Here is a 21,275-nt window from a genome sequence, read left to right on the forward strand (position 1 = left end):
ATGAGAGAGCGCCACCAGAGGAACCATCTGCACCAGGAGCAGGGTCACCTGCAGCCACAGGACACCAGCCCAGAGCCCAGAGAAGAGATGAGGTCAAGACCAAACCTCCAGGGCCCACGAGCCGGAGCCCAGGAGCCACAGCCAACCACAGCTCCACGTGCAGAGGGCTCCTCAGAGGAAACACTGGCAAATGTAAAATTATTAAAAATAATAAAATAAGTCAAAGCTAAACAAGTAAATAAAACATAAGTAAAACATGGATATCAACATAAACACACTAGCCAGACTAAATAAGCCTAAATAAATAGAGAAGTAAACTACAGTGATAAATACTAGTCAAAAGCTGTGCTAAAAAGATGTGTCTTGAGTCTGCTTTTAAAAACCTGAATGTTCTCTGCGGGCAAAGGCAAAGGCTTCAGAATAATTTACATTTGGTTCAATGGAATTCTTGTTATTGCTTATACAGAAATTAAGTATATTCACGTGGTCACAAGTGCTCATTCTGCTGAGGAAATCAAGTGTGTAGACTCTTAACACTTAAGAGTTCTCTTCACACTAGAATGGGACCAAACCAAATGTATATTAGGAAGAAAAGCGCACCCAATAAGGACAAGTGTGAATGTATCCTTAGTCACATAGTCCAGCAAATGAGAATTCCTTCAGTAGACATTTCCATGTGAAAACTGAAGACTATTGCGTGGTTATAGGTATAGCCTGAAAAAATGAGGAACAATTTAAAGTAGTGACTGCAGGGGAGATAATATTGAGTCCATGAGCATTCTATGTGTTTGATAAAAGAGCCAGCTTGGATCCATATCGCACCTTAATTTCTCTCAGTGGTGGAGGTTTCTACCTGAAGTGCTGACTAATGTCCAATTTAGCGCGCAACGGGATTGAATTTGAAAATGTTATGAGTTTTTGAAGATGAGACGGTGTGATGAGCCAATAACAGCTGCCAGGCTCAGGGGGATCGTCGTCCCTCCAGACTCGGCTTTTGGTGCGGTTCAACTGAAAATAAACAAGAGAAAGTGCAATAAACAAAAACACTGGGACATTTAGAGTTGCAGAGTTGCAAACATTATGAATAAGCAGACTGTCACGCCTTTCAACAAAATCTATGGGGATAACATTCATTCTTTATGTTTAACCTCTAATATTTCTTTGAACAAACTCTTTTAATATTTATATTATTTTGTTTTGGTAGTATTTGGTAGAGAAGCACCGATCCAGCTTTTTCAGTTCCAATACCAATTTTGTTACTATAGCCCTAAGTATCTGCCAATACTTGATATCAACCGATACCAGTACAGAGACTGAAAACAGCATTTATTCCTACAAAATAAAATGTAAGTATAATAAGTATAATATAAAATAATAAGACAATAAGACAAAACTGATCCAGATGTGTTATTTGTCCCTCAAGTAACTGCAAATGTGCATGAATAAAAATTCAAACATGAGACTTGACTTGATGAGGCTGACTAAAACAAGAAATATTTAAATGTTCAACCAGGTTGAACCGACATTTGGAAGCCGATCCAGCATTTTTTTTCAGTATCCCTTGATTTGATACTACTGATATTGCATTTGACGACAATGGGTAACTTTAACTTGCTACGTCATGTTTTACCAACCAAATTGCTTTCAGGTGATCACTGCAGAACTCCAAGACCAAGACGAAATCTAAATGTTTCAGTGGAATGTTCCAACTCACTGTCACCTACTTTTACCCCACAAAGACTCCCTAAACATTTATGAATTTATATAGATTTTATCTGATCAGTGATAATGCATATAGACAATAACACAACACACGACTGGCAATTAGTGAGTATAGAGACTGGCAATACAGACGCCTGATAAAGTCTCTAAATCAGGTAGTAACACTTCACACTTAAACACCAATTAACCTCAATAAACGTCAAATTCACCGGGGGTGTGAAAATTAGCATGACACGGCCATGTATTTCTACAACAGCCTGGCACTGGAATAAGTAAGGGAAGAGGTAAGCCTGAGCCTGGGGGGTCTTGGCTACATCAGAATGCATGGATATTTAGATAAGTGCAGTAAAGCTTTTCCTAAGGGAGCAGAAGATAATGGTGAAACCATTCAGTAGGAAAGAGAACACCGCATGTTTTTTTATGCCAAACAACAGAGATTTCCCCCAAAAAACATAAAACATAAAAGGCACAAAAAAAGCCTTCTAACAGACGCCCTTGGGTGCAACAGCTCGGCGTCCACTTCACACGCGCCCACCTTTTGAGTACAAGCTTTCATCCAGTCAATATTTTTTCAATTCTGCCCTAGTCTGCTCCCCTTAATCCACTAGACTTTTTTTTTTTACACCAATGCGCTATCAGTAAAAAGAGATTTACTGTGCAGCGTGTGGGGAACCAAGCTTTAAATCAAGGACAGACAGCCTATGCAGATCAGACTGGTGCAGAGCAAGCCAAGCCTCTTGTACAGAGCGTGGACCACCGCTGATAACAAAACACATGCAAGCTCTAGGTCTGGAGGAATCATTTGAATTTGTGAATGGATTAAGAATAGTGACAGCTTCATTTCAAAATATGCTGCAACATGGATAGTCATCTCTTTAGTCTATTTTAAACAATAGACACACTCCAATAGCAGTCAGGAATGGATATATAATGACTCCATTTTACAGGCAAGGCTGTGAAACAACAACAACAGTGAGCTAGTGACAAGGATTGAACAGTCAGTGGTAGAACGTTGCCCACCATGTCAATATTGCCTAGATTATAATTATAAACAAGCAGTGATTTGGTCGCTCTTGTCCTGGATTCTACCTTAGTAGTACTTAATTATTGTTGTAGTAGGGTCAAATTTGTATTAGCATTAAAAAATATATATATATTATAAATTGGGCTGGACAAAAATATTGCCATATTGAATTAAATTACCAGAAGTGATTAACCAATTTAGTCCGAAGTCTTCATTTCACTTTTCAAACAGCTGAGTATTTAGTTTTTTATGATAATTACATTAATAGAGTGTAATGTCAATGTAAACGGCAATGATCCATAGAAGTTGCTGGGTCAGTTTTCTTCTGAGATATATCCTACTAGATTTAATAGTCTATCCAGTGCTTTTATGTTGAATGAGTGGAGCTGATGCCAACACTTGGCCCAACTTAGATCATTATGAGTTCCAAAATAAAAGGACAGCAGTATTAGACTTTAAAAGAGTGCAATGACATTTAAGGCCCGTTTAGGAGCACTATCCACAAGTGAGCAATGAAGCTATAGCCCGGGTCATTCAGAGCGTTCAAAGTCACTTTTAACTGGAGCGTCCAGAGCCAAGAAACTCTTTGCAACTCTTTTGCTGGTCTATGTCATTCTAAATTTGTAAAGGCTGACCAAGCAAATCTTACACAGACAAGGTTGCTTTTCCAAACAGTTTCAAGTAGTCGCTGGGATGGGACTTACTGATTATAATAGCAAATGCCTCATATTTCTATTTCTTGTTTTTGTTTTAGCGGATCAAGATTTTGAATTATTCTAATATAATTCTACCTCTAATTTGTTTAATTCAATGTATAAAAGAAAAGCTAAGACAATGTCTATATGCTGCATCAGTACTGGTAACTTTCTTTGAATGGAACAATCTGAATTTATTGCAGGGAAATTCCATAAGTTCTTGCATTTGTTAGTTATCCACTTAATAGAGAGTTCTCTAAAATCATGATAAAACTAATAGGACAGCTGGTTTACCCAGTTAGCTGAATAATAGTTAGTTATTGCAAGTCTATTAAAATGATAATCACCACATTTGCATTAGAATTGAGGAAAAATATGAATACAAATTCAATTAAAGTTAATTTAAAAGAACCTTGTGGTTCCACATTATTTTCTCTCTCTTGAACTACGAAAAAAACAACAACTAATATTTACGTTTACATACACAGAAATCAATGTGGCTTAGCTCAGGGCTTTCAAAACCCATTTCTGAGCTGATCATCCATAACATTCGCCATTTTTCAATTATGCTTTATGGTATTTGCACTGGGTTTTGTTTTACTATGCAGATGAAATATGTAAATTTGTAAGAACTTTTGGCAAGACTAATATTGGGCAAGACTACTCCTAGAGTGCAAAGACAAATCACATCCCAAACAAGAAACAAAATGTGTTACAGCATTAACCTTACTATGATCCCACATGTCCCATACCAAAGTAATTTTGCTAAAACTTCAATCTAATCTTCCGATTAACACAACAGCTGACACATTTATGGTATCAAAAGCATTAAAGTAGAACTAAATACCTAAACTCCACCCACAACTACGGTTCAAATGAGCTGCTACACTGTGCAGTGCATGGAGTGAGTGAAATCCAGTGAGCGAGTTTGCTAGCTAGCCATAGCTAGTGGCAAACACACAAAGCTACAAATTACCCTAATATTTGCAAAGATTGAATTTGTAGGAATGCAAGTTTTAAAGTTATTTTTTACATGTATCTTCGTAGAGACAAGTAGATGCCAACTCCCACCCCCATCCTTAAAACCATCTCCTCACAGCAGATCCAACAGCACTGCCCAGAGAATGACCCCAGCACTGGCCCTCCCTCTCCCTGGATGACCACCACTCTGTGGGCACACTTTGCTCTTGTGGAACTAATTTGTCAGCGCACAACAGTTAGCCCAAACTTAATTAGCCATTCTTTTTCCCCCCTCCACTCCTCTCTACGGTTCACAACAGTCCACGTAAATGCCTTTGCAAGCTGTGAAAGGCACCTGCGTATTCCCATATCGCAACCTCATTACTGTCAAACGACCAGGTATCCAACAGACAAAAGGACAAACGTGTGGTGTAGCTCACAAAATCGCTACTGTAGTCACCTTATCACAATGAGGCAACAGTAGTCTTTTGTTAGTAATCTGACAAGAATCTTATAGAACGTTTAAATGCTACGCAAACCCATTCACTCTGGTTTCAAAGGAAAGTAAGAGATTGTAGAATGGGAAAAATAGTATGATGCAATCTCTGCTAAGCTTTGTTTGAACATGTATTGCTGGGATACAACAATGGAAAAAAATGGCAGCAGGATGTAAAAAGAAAAGTAACATTATAAGCAGGACTTGAAAAGACAAAGATTTATTAAGGCAGATTAAATGTAGTGTTAAGATAAAAAGCAAACAAAATAATGTTTTAATGTCATCCTTTAAGTTGTGATAGAAAGGCTTATTGACCGTATTCCACCCCGCCCACTTTTTCCTCTAAATGCTACTAAGCCACACTTTCTTTGTGGTGGGAATCCCATTCATTTCAATGGAGAATTTCAGAAAAGTTTTTGAGTTGTAGTAGGTTGATTTGTAATTTGTGATTACGTTCTCGTGCACCAACAGGGCACCAATGCACCGATTCTCTAAAAGGCTTTACAATGGTTCTGTGGTCCGTATAGAACTTTTGTTGTTAAGATCACCAGCCCCGTCCAAAATAATATACAGTGGTCACGGGGGTTACGTTCTAAAAATAACCCGCAATAGGCGAAATCCGCAAAGTAGTCAGCTTTATTTTTTACAATTATTATATATGTTTTTGGCTGTAAAACCACTTTATACACTTTTCTCAGACAGACATTAACATTTTCTCACATTTCTCTCTTGTTTAAACACTCTCAAAGTTCAAACCTTCGTAGGCGCCTTTGTCATGCAGAACGTTTCAACATTGTGGGTTTTCTTGGGAAGAAAACTTACAAACATACAGCACTTTAGAGTCATACTGCGATCAAACTTACGTAAATTTGGCTGAACACATTCTGTACTGTACAGGAGGCATGGCACGGAGGAGACTGATGGACAATGGTCTACAGTCTCTTAGCCAATCAGGACGCAGAACACAATGCATGTCCATACGCTGTAAAAAAGCATGAAATAAAACGTAAAAAAAAGCATGAAATAAAACAGTGAGAGTGTGGTGAAGAGCGATATAGTGAGGGACAACTGTAACCCGAAAGACGATGGCGACAATCACATAACTTCGGGAATAAGTTGAATATGTTGCTTGTAGAAATTGGATAAGAAATTGCTCTTCAAAGCAATTGCTATATATGCAATAGAAAGTAAATACATCCCAGAATCTGCTGTTAATATGTTACTCCCGAGGATAAGGAGAGCGAATTATGAATTTATGAAAAAAGCATCTTGAAAATCATACATTGGTACTGTGTTAGCTCGTTGGCGTCCCTATCTTGTCACTATGGAGATAGATAATGCCATGTTTAATCTCTATAGTTATGTAGCATACCTTTAAGTAAATTATGTTGTCTTAGTGTCTGATATGTTCATGGTTGCATTGGGTGACGTTACATTTCTATTCTTGACAATAGCAGGGAAAATTATAGACAAGTACATTGCTTTAACTTATTGTAAAAGTACTATTTCAATCATGAGAAATCTGATGATCACAGTGGATTTTTTTTGAGAAACTGTTTTTTCACTATTTGAAACGTACAATTAAATTTAGACAATTATTCAATCCTTAACATTTCTCCCTTTGCCATGTTGGTTTGCCCTTTTTGCACAGTCTTCCTTGTCACCACCTGCACAGATTACTCACATCAGATGTAACTTTTCACATGACATTTCAATAATCTGATAACTCCAGAAATCAGATTGAGTCAACTAAAAAACAGTACAACACCACTGCATACCGAGATTACAACACACCAAAAGAGATTGGTTGGCTATATATTCTTTCTCTTGGAGTTGGAGTTTCCATACGAGTCTTTAGAGGCTCGATCAAGCGATGCACTTTCGGTTTATGTTAAAAAGTAGAGACGCATCTGACCTTTGTGAAAATGTTAGTACTGCAGGATTGGTCTATAAAAGATTCTATATGGGCAAAAACACTTGAATTAAATGGACAGCCTTTGACTTCATTTGTTACCCAAGCCCCAGAACGACTTTAAGATAATGGCAGTTAGTTCCTCTTCACCTCACTCAAGCCAATTTGTGTTTTGCTTAAACTTTTAGCCTTTCCACAAACCTTTCAGTTGTAGTAGTGCATTTTAAGCGTTATTTCTAATGGATGTGTACAGTATAGCTTAGGTTGTTTGTGCTTCATGAGCCTTAAGAGAAAAAGTGAATACTTTGCCATTTAGGTAACTGCTAAGATAGTACATGCAGATATCAAGCTGGAGTACATCTGTTAATTTGGTTTTAGACAACTCTCACATCCATAATTCTACTTATGTATCATGTGCAATGTATTAATACATTATTCTTTCCACTGTTTATTTTCTGAGACATCCAGCAAGCATCATCATTTTCTATTTATATGCTGTCCTTGTATGCTGCACTCTGCTTTAAAAATTGGGGTAACCAGAACCAAAGATGTTCCCACAGTCAGATTTTATTTTCTTCAGGATGTGAAATGAAGGAGCTCATCGGTCACGCATCATTTTGACAAAAAAAAAATTCTCTCACCTCAGATTAACAGAGTTTAATACTTCTCTAATCTGTGTTATTTTTCAGTCCCCTGTGGTATATTTTTCTCTTTTATCCTCATAAGTAGCCATATTTGTTTTGATATGCTGTGTCCCTGATTTGTTAATCCACATGACCAAACTCACATCTTTGTAAAGTTTTTGAATTTGTAGGTGGATTCCAGGCAATAGAATTGCTTCTTCTCATAATAATCGCAACATTTGATTTAGTGAAATGCCTAAATGTAATATTTTCATATACATTTCATATTAAATTGTGACCAAAGCATACACTGAACACAATCACGGTATACCCAAGCCCACAGAAATCTTGCTATCGCTACTAAAACATTTTGTGAGTAAAATGTCCTCTGCCTCTACGACTTTTTCTATGATGCAACTGTTACCTCACCTCCCCAAAGTCTACCACATTTTAAACATCCAAGAGCAACCCCAAAGTCCCGATGAATTGTTCTGATGTACAAACCTCTGGACAGTCAGAACAGACAAAACTGTCTTTCACTGTCTTGCAGTCTCACCTCTGGCACCTGCAGTCTCCGGTGTAGCCATGGCAAAAAATATCTTCTTACAAAACCTGTCAATCCTGATCTTAGTGCACCTCTGTGTAGCCATGTTGGTGCACCCAGCCCTGATTGCAGCTGGCAGTGTCACAGATAATCATGTCATTTAGATGCAGCCAGCTCCGCGCACCATTAGCAAGTCCGAGCTCCCAAATACAAACTGCTGTCGGAAATCCAGGCTATGCTAAGTGGGCCTTTACAGTCTACATGCATCCAGACACAGGCCTAATGGACGGAATAACAATAAAGTATAAGAGGAAATGCGGGAAGGAGGGAGGTCTAGTTGCCTGGGTTTGTTGACACAGGTACGTGGAAGGTAAATGCTAAGGGTAAAAAAAAAGATAACTGCTCCAAAAATATAAAGATGCTCTATGTTGGTGGAGGTCACACCGCCTGCTCATCTCCTTAGAGATGTTATTACTTTGACTAGAATGTTCCAAGGTATGGCATTTGAGTTATATCTTGCATATGAATCTGCTTTCTTGTTATGCTCAAAAATACCTTGAAAAAATTGCATTCTTACTGTGAGTGTGATTTCATCTTCACAGATCTGACCTGTAACTTGAGTTGAGGCGTGTGGTGTGATAGAGCATTCTAGGCAAAACAATAACATCTACATAAAGACAAGCAGACCACCTTAGAAAAGTTACATTGTGCACCTTTAAACTGAATACGTGACATCTTGTGCATTACAAAAATATGGTAGTTACTTACCTTAACTTGTGCTAATTATTCATGAAAATAGGATCTGTGCCATATTATGCCATGATAATATGATAAAACCACATAAGATAATTTTGTGTAATCCAATGAGAACTATACATTTTAGTTACTTTTAGTTGAGTTTACATTTTTCATTTAAATCGAAAGGGAAATATTTTCTATGTATCTGCTTTTGCATTTCTCTTCAACAGAATTTCTAGCCTTGAAAATTATAAATACAGTTACAGTATGTGGCATTTCTCCTCAATGTCACTGCAAGAGAAATTACTTTTATCCACCCAACTATTCCTGTATGAATTATGAAAACAAATGATTTATGCATGGATTTCACAGGCAGGAATTTCTTTTAAGTTAAGAAATGAACTGAATGATTACGCTGGTGTCAGTACGTCTTGTCCATCAATTCTTGCCTTTCAAAACAGTCAATATTCCGTTGACATATAAATAATGTGGACATACTGATAACTAGTCCCTTAATGTTTGGTAAAGGTCATAGGAGGCATTGTAAAGTGTCACACTGTCCCTAGGGGGTGACTGTAACTACCTCTGCCATACATTAATATTCCAATGTATATACTGCATTATGTATGAGCGACGCATGAATCTATGGGGCGCATCAAGCATCCTTTAGATAAATGTTTAAAGAGGCTCTCCGTTTGCTGCCGCTGTCACTGCTCATACTGATGTTGACAGTTCTTCTTCTACGGTTTTGGTAAAAGTTCACTTAAGGTAAATGAGTCCATGGCCCCTCCTAGATGATTTACATGGTCAACAGGGTAAGACAACTGTATGGGACAGGTCAGTGGTTAGCTGGATCTTTAAACTGTGATACTGTGATGTAACAAATTCAATAGATTCAATATTTTTCAACAATTAATTCATGCAACCATTCATTTTAAGTATTCATTCTTTAAGACAGGCAAACAATGAAGCAATTCAACCCAAGTAAAAGTGGTAGAATAGCTGTTACTTCCATGCTTGGCTTTTAGCCCTGAATAAATGGCTTTTGATAATAGAAAATGTTAATAGTGTTGCTGTATTATGTACCAGCTAATTCAGGTTAAGGTTACCTTATAGAATTGTCTTCTTTCTATTGAAACATCAAGAGTGTTTTGCAGTTTCACGGAACAGTTAGTTCATTTCATTCAGGTTGCGTTTCAGTTCTGCCTTTAAGGGTTAGACTTGGTTTAGTTGGACTAGTAGAAAAGTAAATTTTACTTTCGGCTTTTACTATGGATCAGACCTGGACAACTGAGGGATTACACTGACACCTGGTTTAGCTGTGATCAAGTCCAGTTCAGACGAGGTTCCACCATGTTTAGTCCAATTAGGCATTGTTGTTTTTTTTTTTTGCTTTAGTTTTTTTTTTAATCTAAAGGGGACATGTTACATAAAATGGAAATACGCTTTTATTACCCAAGTTATAACAGTGTTCCCTTATTATTAGCTTACTCACATTTGTATTTCAATTGAGTTCAGACCTGCAATTTTGAACAGAAAGCCAAAGGAAATGTTTCTGTATTTAAGTCAGAGGTCATACTGGTGTTTACAATGAATAAAATGTAAAATAATGATATATGTTATAGTTTAATACTAACCTTGGGTGAAAATGAATAAATATGGTTTCAAAAGACTTGTACATGTTGATGTTGTATCTGGTACACCATTTCTATACAGTGTTAGGATTATAAAAAAAGAAAAAAATCCTGTACTTTTTATACAGTTTCTTATCCTTGGTGCTCTCTGCTGTGAGTGAGTTGTGTCGGTCACAGAAAGTAAATGTTGGAGATGTGGTGGTGATGCACCATGAGTGACTGTTATCTGCTCCCTCTTCCAAACAGCACAACCTGCATGAGAGTGTGCACAGCGTTATCAGCACGAGCCCACAGCAGCAGAATCTAAGAACACAGGCCTAAATCAGTGTGTGCAAGTCTATTATTAGGTTTGTGAATTTACTTTTCATAATAGAAATAACCTCTGACAAAAAAGCAGCACAACAATTCAAGAACTAATTGACTAAGTGTAAGTAAGTCATTATTATAAACAGGGTTATTGTTCTATTGTTATAGTATTTGCATAAAAATTAACTTGGTCACTCAACATGGCACCTTTTTATCTTCTTATTTTAAAATTCAAAAGACCAATGTTTATCCTCTGCATTTCATTATAAAAGGTTACTAAAGGATCCTCAGAGGATCAAATCTTAAATTAAGGTCAACACTGTAAATACGATTTATGCCAGGTAAAGCAACAAGGTTAAATAAACAATCTGTTCTCTTTGATTCTTGAAATGTTCCAGAGAAGCCAGCATGAACAAATTAGAAGGATTATTTCTCCTTCTGGCAACCTCAGAGGGTCAAATCTAATCAAATCCTAAACAACATCCTAAACTAGACAAGATTTTGCCATCTGTTTTTTCCACAAACTCGACCAGCCTTGGAAGCTTAATGCCAATTGTTTCTTTGTTTACAAACCCAATTCAACAGACAACAATTTCAAAATATCAAGTTTGGGAAGTTCATGAAATTTTAAAAGGAAAACATTAAATAATGCAAAAATATGGTCTTTCAAGAGGATAGAACAGACAAATAATCAAACTAAATATCTGAAGTAGTGGAGCATGAAACACAAATGTTCATATTCATAAACATGTTGTCCCTCACTGTGGGAAAAGTAACCAACCCTTTACTTAAATTCAAGTAATGTAATTGTAACATATATTACTCAACTAGGAGTACATGCCTGAAAACTACTCCAAGAATAAAAAGATACTCTACTTGAATAAGTGTAACCGGGTACTTCCCACCTCTGTTAACAAGTTGTACGTCATTCAATCTGGCTTTCACAGGTTGTCAAGGTTACCATAATTTTCCCAACTCAAATAGATCCATTGATATCACAGTTTTTCCTGTTTCCAAAATTGATGGATGTTTTTTTTTCTCCATGAAATAGAGTGCAGTGCATGTATCAGACAAAGGCAAAACTTTAACAAAAAAAGTAATAAGAATAATAGGTGACAAAACAATAATCGAAGGTTGGGTTTATACAATGAGCTATTCTGTAAATGAATGAATAATGTTATTGAGGTGAGTGCGTCGTTTAAAAGCATGTACATGTGTAGAAGGTATAGGTGGGTAATACTGACAAAAATAATTACCTCAGTAGTTTCACAATATCTTGATAATGATATTCAGACAATATTTTAACTAAATTATTTCAGGAATGTAATAAATTTGCCTGTAAATGTCTGGTCAAGGTACAAGACTAGCATAAAACATGAATGACCCATAAAAGTAATCGCCAATGTGCAGAGATATCCCTTTATAGCCTTGTTTGGAACATTACAGTTTACCTGTATGATTCCATGGAAATAGAAAGTTAAAACCAAACTTTGGAACATTCTCCATGGAGATAGATACGTTGTATGCCCTAATGTGGAAGATTATCGCCAAACTAACAAAATTTCCATGGAAACAAACAGGCCAAGTGAGGGTCAGGTTTGTGACGCATGTTTTTACTATGTTTTTCAGTGCAATAACAAAAAAACAAACCAAAAAAAACATGCCTTTAGTTTAGTTTTTGTACTGTGACATTAATTATAAACAGTATAATTAATACTCTAATTTTACTTATCCAAAACAACAATTGCAATACATTTCCCAATATATCTCCCTCGTGTAACAGCAGGGACCAGTTCTTACCCTGTAGACGGGGTCATGATGCAGCCTCCTCGGTCCACGGTCATCCTACAGCCACAGCCGCGCTCTGGAGTGTCGTGGTTCATCCCAAAGTTATGCCCAAGCTCATGAGCCAAAGTCACTGCAGCACCGAGAGGATTCTCTGAGTGATCCTGCAAAAGAGAAAATATTAATAATATTAATAATAATGCAAAACAAAGCTGTTTGGATAAAAAGATTTTAAAATATAATGTTTATTTCTACAAAGTACTGGACTGCATACTCTTTTCAAAATTGTTTTATGTAAAAGCATCTCTTTTTCACAAGAAAAAATAGAGGTGAGACAGTGAGAAGCAAAGTCAGGTAAAGATAAGCAAGTTGAGATTAAAGAGAATGCATGCTTTTTTAAAAATTATATATTCTCACTTTCACAAGCACGTTCATTGTACATGCTGTAATGTTTTGGCTTTTTTTGGTATAGAATCCAAATCGAATAGCTGTGAACCATATACAACATATTACTTTTGTACTGATTGTTTACACATCTACAGGCTTTTTACTCAAGGGCCAAAAACACTATGTAAATTTGTGTTGGACGGCCTCATGAAAATGTCTTTTTTCCTGTAATTTATCTTTATTCAATTACAGTTATTTCAATTGCCAGAAACTGTGGAGTCATCCACATGTCTCCATGGAGATTACTAAATTTTAAGCCATTTTGTGGAACATACCAGGCAAAACAACCCCAACACTTATCCACTTCAAAACTTACACAATGTCTCTTTGATAAAATATTAGTCTTGCAACATTAAAGGCAGAAAAATGTATTCACAATGTCATAGAGGAGCCCACCCATAAACACTGTCCCTATACACTACATGGGAAAATTACACACTTCCTTTTAAGATAGGGGGCATGTGTCAAAGTTGAGTGTCTGATTACAGGGTAGAATCCAGCAGCTAGACCCTGCCTTTCAGCCAGAAGGATGGGAAAACTTTTCTCATCTCATTTCTGTTTACCAAATTCACAGACCAACGCCCCCATACAAAAACACAAACCAAATCAAAACTCACCAAAGCCAAAAACATTACTTTGTTGAAACCATGACCCGTAACCGTGGAGATTGTGTCGCTTGTAACTAGGTAATGCTTTGATGGCTCCTCCCGGTATCATTTTTGCTGGACGAAAACCTCATTTTCGAGACAAAAAAACTAAGATATTGTCAGCTTTACTACGGACACAAAAGCACCCGCAGTTATGACCAAAAACACATTACACCGGTACAAGCTGTGAAAATGAAAAGTGCATTTGGAGCGAATAAAAGGTCTTGGTGGCGGGTGAGAGCGCAATGAAAAATGTCCGCCCTCCTCCTAACTGGTTTGCGCTGCTCTTCTAATCTCTGTCCAAACCATCTGCCACTGTAAGTAATGGGGAAGAGAAACATCTGGAGATGCCTTGAAACTGCCAGATCCAGCAAAACAAATATCAACTACATCCACTAATGGGAAATGCACATCCCAATATGGGCTGGTTGTGATGGCTTATAAAAGATCTTCTCTGCTTTTGTGAGGTTAGAGCTGTCATTTAATGTGTGCAAGGATTTAGAATAAACATTTTGGGAGTAGATATAAAACCAAAACTAATATTATTTAAAGGTTGTGTCCTTGGAGTAACCCTTCTACCACTCTTTAAATGTGTCAGGAGGAATATCAGAGAGGCTGCGTGAAATTGAATGACTTTACAAGGACATCTGCAAAACGGTGCCCCATTTACTTTTTTCATGAATATTTACGGAAGAAATTGTCTATGTATACTGAAGAAAATATTGACTGCATGTGCTATAATGGCCTATCTCTGACCACAGCCTTTACTGAGAACATTAGCATACCAAATATTTAGTCAGGCTTCTTATTAATATCTTTACTATAGCCTAGTGGATAATATACTAGCGAACAGGTTTCAGGCCCCGTTACATTGAGTTGGATTCCCAGGGAAAGGCCTATCATACAATGAGACTATGTAATATTATACTGTAACTAATGATTAATTTAGTAGTTGACCGGTCATTTAGTAGTTGACTGGCCATTTTTCAGTTTGTCAATTTTATAGTGAATTTAACACAAACACAATTTTAACTAAATATAGGTCATATATGGTAACTGAAGGCTAACTGGAGAATATTACGCACTTCATTGACATCTTGATTTATTAATGCTATTTCCTTTGTTATAAAAGGTGAATTAATCAGAATGAAGTTTAAAGGAAGGTATATTTTTATTTACGGGAGTCTGCTAGATCCAATCAGAGGGACAGTCAGCTCAACCGTTACCAGCATTATGTCATATCTTAAAATCAATAAATACTAACAGATCAGGCAATGGACAGGGAGATGAGGGTGGATGTCACTGTCAATATGTTAAAAACTTTACAGATGAGGGGAAAACATCACAGAAGAAGAGCTGTTGCTGTGTTTACAAAGGTATGGCTTTTTGTGTTGGGGCCAATGCTAATGCTAATTTTGGAGCCTAATAAATACTTAAATAATGCCACTGACTGAAATAATTTACACCTAAAAATATTTCGGCCCTTGTTACAACAAATTCAATTTTGTTGTTATGTTACATTTAACATTTTAATAGAAATTAAATTTGCATAGCTTTAACATGCAAAAACGTACACTTCGAAAAACAGAAGTGTCCTCCAGTGAAGTTTTCCTTGCATTTGTGAAGTGTTTAATACATTGTCAGTGACTTCCTCCCGCAGCTCCCTGTCCACTGTCTGATCTGTCAGTATTTATTGATTTTAGCACAAAAACCTCATAGAGATTACATTACGTCGAACATGGTCGGGCTGAGTGTCCCTCTGATTGGAACGAGCCAGCTACTGTTATGCACAAAGCCAATAACCTTAGCTGGAGGATTTTGTATTTTGTGTATGTTTTGTGTTGATGTTGGAGTTCTGGCCCTGGTTTGGCTGAGCACACTAATCAGAATGTCCTTTTTCTGTCGGAAAATATTGTAAAAATGCCAGGATAAAAAAATACCCTGATTTCATGCTATAGCTGTTACCAAATGCCCTTCCACCACACTGCAAACGCCTCACGCTGCCTGAACAGATCTGGACAAAGTCTACACTGATCCAATCACACAGTGTGGATGAAGAGGAGGGTGGGGGTAGGGAGGAAGAGGAGAATAAAGACCGTATACTCACCATCACAATCCCTCCAGACTGCTCCACTGTACACATACTCATGATGGGGGCCATACCGATGGTGGTGCCCTGAAAATAGACCCCACTGCACGGAGCAAATATCAGGAAAAATAAGAAAAGCAGTGTTATATACGAGATAATGCTCAAGACTTTGCTGTCATTGTAGCAGATCAGTCAGGTGTGTTTTAAAAGACATTTTTCAAAATCCACAGTAGGCATGTCTAAATACTGTGAAATTGTGATTGCACACGTCTCCTGTGTGTCTGGTAATATGACAGATCACCCAAGTGTGAAATTTTACACCAGAGTTTTCAATAACAGGACCATTAATCATGCATTCTACAGCAACATTAACATAACTGTCTTGTACTTTATAGGGATGTCACTAAATAGATAGCAAAATTATTCAGATTATAAAATAAACCAGAAAAATTGGAATTTATACTATACAACAAAGTCAACCTAAATATAAAGTTCTTATTATCTCACACGTAATGACACACTAACTTAAGTTTATCATTCAGACAGTTTGATGTCTCAAAGATAGTCACAAACTAGAGGAAATTTAATCTACCTGACATAAAGAAAGTGGCTGAAGGATTTTACTGCATTCTGGTCATGATGTCAATTATGAATATTTATGAAATGGTGATGTTTCTTCTCACAGTAATGGTAACACTAAAATTTTATGTTGTGATCTTATAAAGTTGTTTAATACTTATAAAATCATATTATGCTTGCGGTGACATTGCTTGTTATTGTCAAAAGCAATACTATTTCCTTCTAAAGTAACGTTTGGGTAGGTCTGTAGAGTCATGTGAGAATAGCTTCAATCCACTGTGATATTTGCAGTGCACAGCACAGGAACAGAATTGGACATATATTGGACTGGAGTAATAGGGACAAAGCTCCAGGGCCTGTCCTATTGCCCTCTACAACACAATGTAAACATAGAGAGCTTGCAGTTTCCAAAGTTATGTGCTGCAAATGCATTTCCTGATGTAGTTATTTCAGTGCTGTACTCTCAGATGGCCCTTAAATATAAGAGTGTATGTGATGTGTGCTACATGCATTTTCTATCTTTAATGTATGCTCCTTTAATGTGATTTACTTTTTAAAAGAATGTTTAATTTAATTTAGTGCTGATGTATTGTTTAGAAAACACACACCTGTGTTTTCTAAACAATACATCCCAATTTGGAGGATTAGACACAAGCAACAGCACATAAATGCATATATCTATGATGTTGTATGTATAATGCAAAAACAGTAAGACCAAATATACTGTAGTAACCCCCAAACACAAAACATAAGTCACCACACTGACAGCTAAAAAGATACACTATGTAACTTTTATGGTATGATACATCTGCTTGTATCCATAGAGATGACTATCGCTTTGCCTGTAAACTTCTACTGCACTGCATTAAACTCACTTATCATGCATTTATTCAACTACTTTTATTGCTCAAATACATGCATACCATACCATCCATACCAACATGGATTCTTGCTGGGAGTAGTGTCACCACTCCACAGATCTTACATGTAAGTTAGCCTGGTGGCATTCTTTGCTTGTCTCCATGTAGATAAATACATTTAATGCCATACAAGGCAAAGAAATTACTCCATGGAGACAAGCTGGTGGTGGACTCTTCACCCTTAACTGCCTCATATTACCTGTTTTGTTGCTGTTGTAAAGTGCTGCTAAAACCTACAAGAGTCTTCATTTTTTTTTTACGGCTTAGTTCATTCAAATCATGCAGCTTTAGATGTTTTAATTGATTATGGCAATACACATTATTAGTTTGACTTCTTATATAACTTTCTTTCTTCAAACTTGGCATTTATATAAACCATATCTTCACCATCTTTCCCATCTCCCTCCCACCTGATGAGCTGTGCGTTGTCATGGGGCCTCTGCGGCAGTAGCTTGACTTTCCTCCAGTCTAGAAACTCGTGCAGAGTGGTGAAGGGGTCCTGGGTGACGGGACATTTATCAGCGTCGCTCCACACCTCCAGACCCACCAGAGCCACGCGGATGTTCAGGGCCCGGTAGAACTGTGAAGGGAGAGAGGCAGACACACAGGAGTAAACATCATCTGGTGCATGACACGCCTCTCACTTAGTCTTGGTTCTATTCAATTTAGTTGCATTTAAGCATGGGATGGTGTGATGTTTGGAGGATATTGTATGTTAACCTTGAAGAAATAGCAGGGCTATGCAGTGACTTGAATTTTGAATGAGATTGAGATTCAGTCACTTGTAATAGTCAATGATATTCTTGGATCTTTTTAATCAAGACACAAACACATGGTTTGGAGAAGAGTTCAGACTTTGGAGGATTAAATTGGACTTTTTTTTGTTTTGTTTTAATTACATTTAAAGTCCTGTTCATGTTCAGAAAAAATATACTGAACACATTTTTATTTGACAAAAAATTCTAATTGGAAACTATGATTGATCAATATGTGGAAAACAATCTCGATTTATTTGTAATATTGCCCAATCCTAGAGAGTAATGCTATGAGTATGACTGCATCTCAGTTTGGTGCTGGTAATGCACTGCTAGCCGAATTAGTTATATGAGAAAAAGAAATAGATACTGCAATACATTTAACATAATATAAAGAATAATAATATAGTATAAATATAGATATATTGGAGCAAATAAATGATCCTTTCTTGTCTTGTGCATTTCAAATGTTGAGATTTTATATGTGAAAATTAAGTACAGTCATCAACATGTATTATAAACAATTCAGAAATATAAATAAATACACTGCTGGCAATGTCACTAATAATTTCAGTTTTGAGAAAATCAAATATGCGCTAATAGCAAATGAAGGAGAAACATGGTTGGTAATAAAGAGTGAAGACCACTTGAGAACTACTTCCAAAATCACTTCTAACAGACATTAAGTGTCCCATAGCACTGGTGTTACTGGTCAATTAGTTTGATTACATCAGAAGATTAAATTAAAATCTTATGGCATTCATGGCTGAAGAGTTCAAGCTAAAATCTTTATCTCAATTTATATCAATGTAACCACATAATTTGCCATTTTAATCATTATGGGCTCATCTGTAGTTGCTCAATATTTCATCCCAGAAAGCATTCTCCATTATCAGTTACCCATGCTCCCTTTCACCCCCCGATCCCCTCTTGCACCTGCTAGTTACACGTCCACATACACAGCCCTGGTAGTGCTTGTGAGCAGCCTAAAAGCAGCTGTTTTAGTGGGACATGAATCCATCAAACAACTGGGGCTATTAATCTCTTCTGGCAGCCATATTTCTATTTTAAAAAGTGATTTATCCCTTCTGTGCGATGGGAGGAGGAGGTTGTACCTTGTCTACATAATTGGCTATCTCCGCCAGTCGTTGCTTCACTCTCTCCACATCTTTCCCTTGCTTCTGGAACTGAAAAAAGAGCAGAAATTATATACAGTCATCCCAATTTTAACATTTCAGTCAAGCACAAAATCAAAATGGCTGCTTCACTGTTGTTTTATATGAAAATATTTACAGCGGGTGCATTTAGTGAGCGCGCTGGGCCAGACTGTCAAGCTGTGACCATCTGGATGTGGACAAATCTCCCGGTGTTAGAGTGACGAATGGCAGGGCCGCGGGGAGCACGACTATTGGCAGATCTGGCAACCAGGGAAAAGCTTCGGATCTAAACTGGAGCAAAAGTGGTGACCTTCTGTTCACATGCCGCTGGGAGTTCAGCCAAAATGCATTTTTAACAGGACCTTGGACCGCAAAACAATGGATCTAAATTATGTGTATACGAGAAGTGATTTGCATTTGCATAGATAGGGTTCAGAGTATTGAAGTAAATATCAATGGGACTGTGGTATATTAGTACACAAGGAAGTCTACATAATTCCTTGGTCAAATGAAACTACAGCACCCAATTATGGTCAGTTGGCACAACGTATAGGATGAACAGGATAATAGTAGAGAAGGTTTCAACAGGGTGGTTATCTGGACACTGTTTTTGCAATCAAGAAGTTTCAAGAAGAGCCATAATGATGTTAGGTGGTAAACAAAGGCAGGGCAGTTTCACTAAAACTCCTCCCTTTGGGCCTGAGCTTAGTTATTTCAGACTAAAATAAATCCTAGTGTCTCAAACTAGTTTCATCAAATTGAAAACGGCTTCTGGATGGGAGCTGAAAAGTCTTGATTGCAAAAAGATGTTGAGATGACTGCAGCTGAAACCTTCAAATGACCAAGAGTGGTGTAAAAAAAAAAAAAAAAATTCAACTGGTGGTATGATTTGGTGATATAATTTTACACATATTAAGCTAAAATTTACAACAAACTAAAGATTTCATTGTAAACTTTGAACCTTCATGATTCTACATGTTATTGCTGCCATATCTTCCACGTAAGTGTATCCTTCAAAAAGAATCTTAAAAATAACCAGGGATCACTATATGACATTTACACAAAATGAGCTGAGTGCACATCTGGTACTGTAATGTCTCTATATGTATCTGGTCTATATGAAAGATGTAAAGCGCACAGTGGATCTGGCAACATCTGTGTTTTCACTTATAACAGAGTGCTCCATCACTCAAACTTTCAGAGTGTAATAGATAGTGAGCCAGGTGCATTTGTCTTTTGGAGAGAGGATAATTCTTCCTTTTTCAAGTCAAAGATCTATCACAAACATTTTCACACTATATTTAATCATTTGAAAGATATTCATTTTCATGGAAAAGGTAACTTGATTTTTTGTGACATTTCTGTTCTTGGGTTGCCACAAAACTACTTGCCTTTTGGTGATTTGCATATTATTTTTGCCATATTATTATGTTTGTCATGTTTCAGTCAGTACTGCAAATATCTCAACTTATCTAAACTAGACAATACAAAAGAAAATAAAAATACAAAGTGACAACTAGGGATGGGGCGATATGGATATTTTTAGGTCAATACAGATATTATAATATTTGGCCTGCTGGTGTGGCCGGTATTTAACTTAAAATGCATTTATCTGGAATATAAAATGATTTGTGTAATCATGCAGCCATTTAACACTCTTCTATTTCCATTTAAATTCATTAGCCTGTTCAAAAAGGGCACACAGAGAATGGTATCAGAATATTGGTATTGAATATTAATACCATTATTGATAGTTTGTCCCGGGGTGCGACCTAGACTCCGATGCAACTTATATGTGAAAATATTACAACATATAATTTCACATCTTCGTTATTGTCACACTGACAACTGTGCGAGGGCACTCTTGTACCAGTATGACAGCCACGCTTCATCTACTTCTGGAATGGCAGAGTTGTTCAGAAACAACACCGAGGATGAAGAATTCAATGGATTTAGTGATTTGGAGTGAGATCCAGAGTAAACATGTTAGCTTGTTTTCTATGATTTGATTATCTGATTAACTGTTAATATCTTATGTCAACATACCAGATATGTATTCAGTTCATTGTCTGTAAAAGTCACTGTCTCATAAGAAAATACAAACTTTCTAAATGTTTATTACAATTTTTAAATTGCTGTTTGATGCTGCAGCCCTCCAGTCACATGACAATAGTAGATATGACCCCGTTGATCTTCCCAGACATAAAGCCCTTATGACATGGTTTCTCTATCCACTCGTCCG

At 36.9% G+C, this 21,275-nt stretch overlaps 1 protein-coding gene across 1 annotated transcript in view; it reads right to left on the reverse strand.

The window, feature by feature from the left end:
- The window catches only part of LOC117382865 (disintegrin and metalloproteinase domain-containing protein 12-like), a 119,486-nt gene that overhangs the window by 24,599 nt on the left and 73,612 nt on the right, over positions 1-21,275 (reverse strand). Inside the window, exons 14-17 of the mRNA XM_055227466.1 lie at positions 18,992-19,063; positions 17,532-17,701; positions 15,641-15,725; positions 12,455-12,603 (exon numbers count right to left, since the gene is read on the reverse strand). Coding sequence (XP_055083441.1) covers positions 12,455-12,603; positions 15,641-15,725; positions 17,532-17,701; positions 18,992-19,063 — 476 coding nt within the window. The remainder of the gene's footprint in view (positions 1-12,454; positions 12,604-15,640; positions 15,726-17,531; positions 17,702-18,991; positions 19,064-21,275) is intronic.

Source organism: Periophthalmus magnuspinnatus, chromosome 15 (assembly GCF_009829125.3).
Source record: "Periophthalmus magnuspinnatus isolate fPerMag1 chromosome 15, fPerMag1.2.pri, whole genome shotgun sequence".
Taxonomy (NCBI): Eukaryota; Metazoa; Chordata; class Actinopteri; order Gobiiformes; family Gobiidae; genus Periophthalmus; species Periophthalmus magnuspinnatus.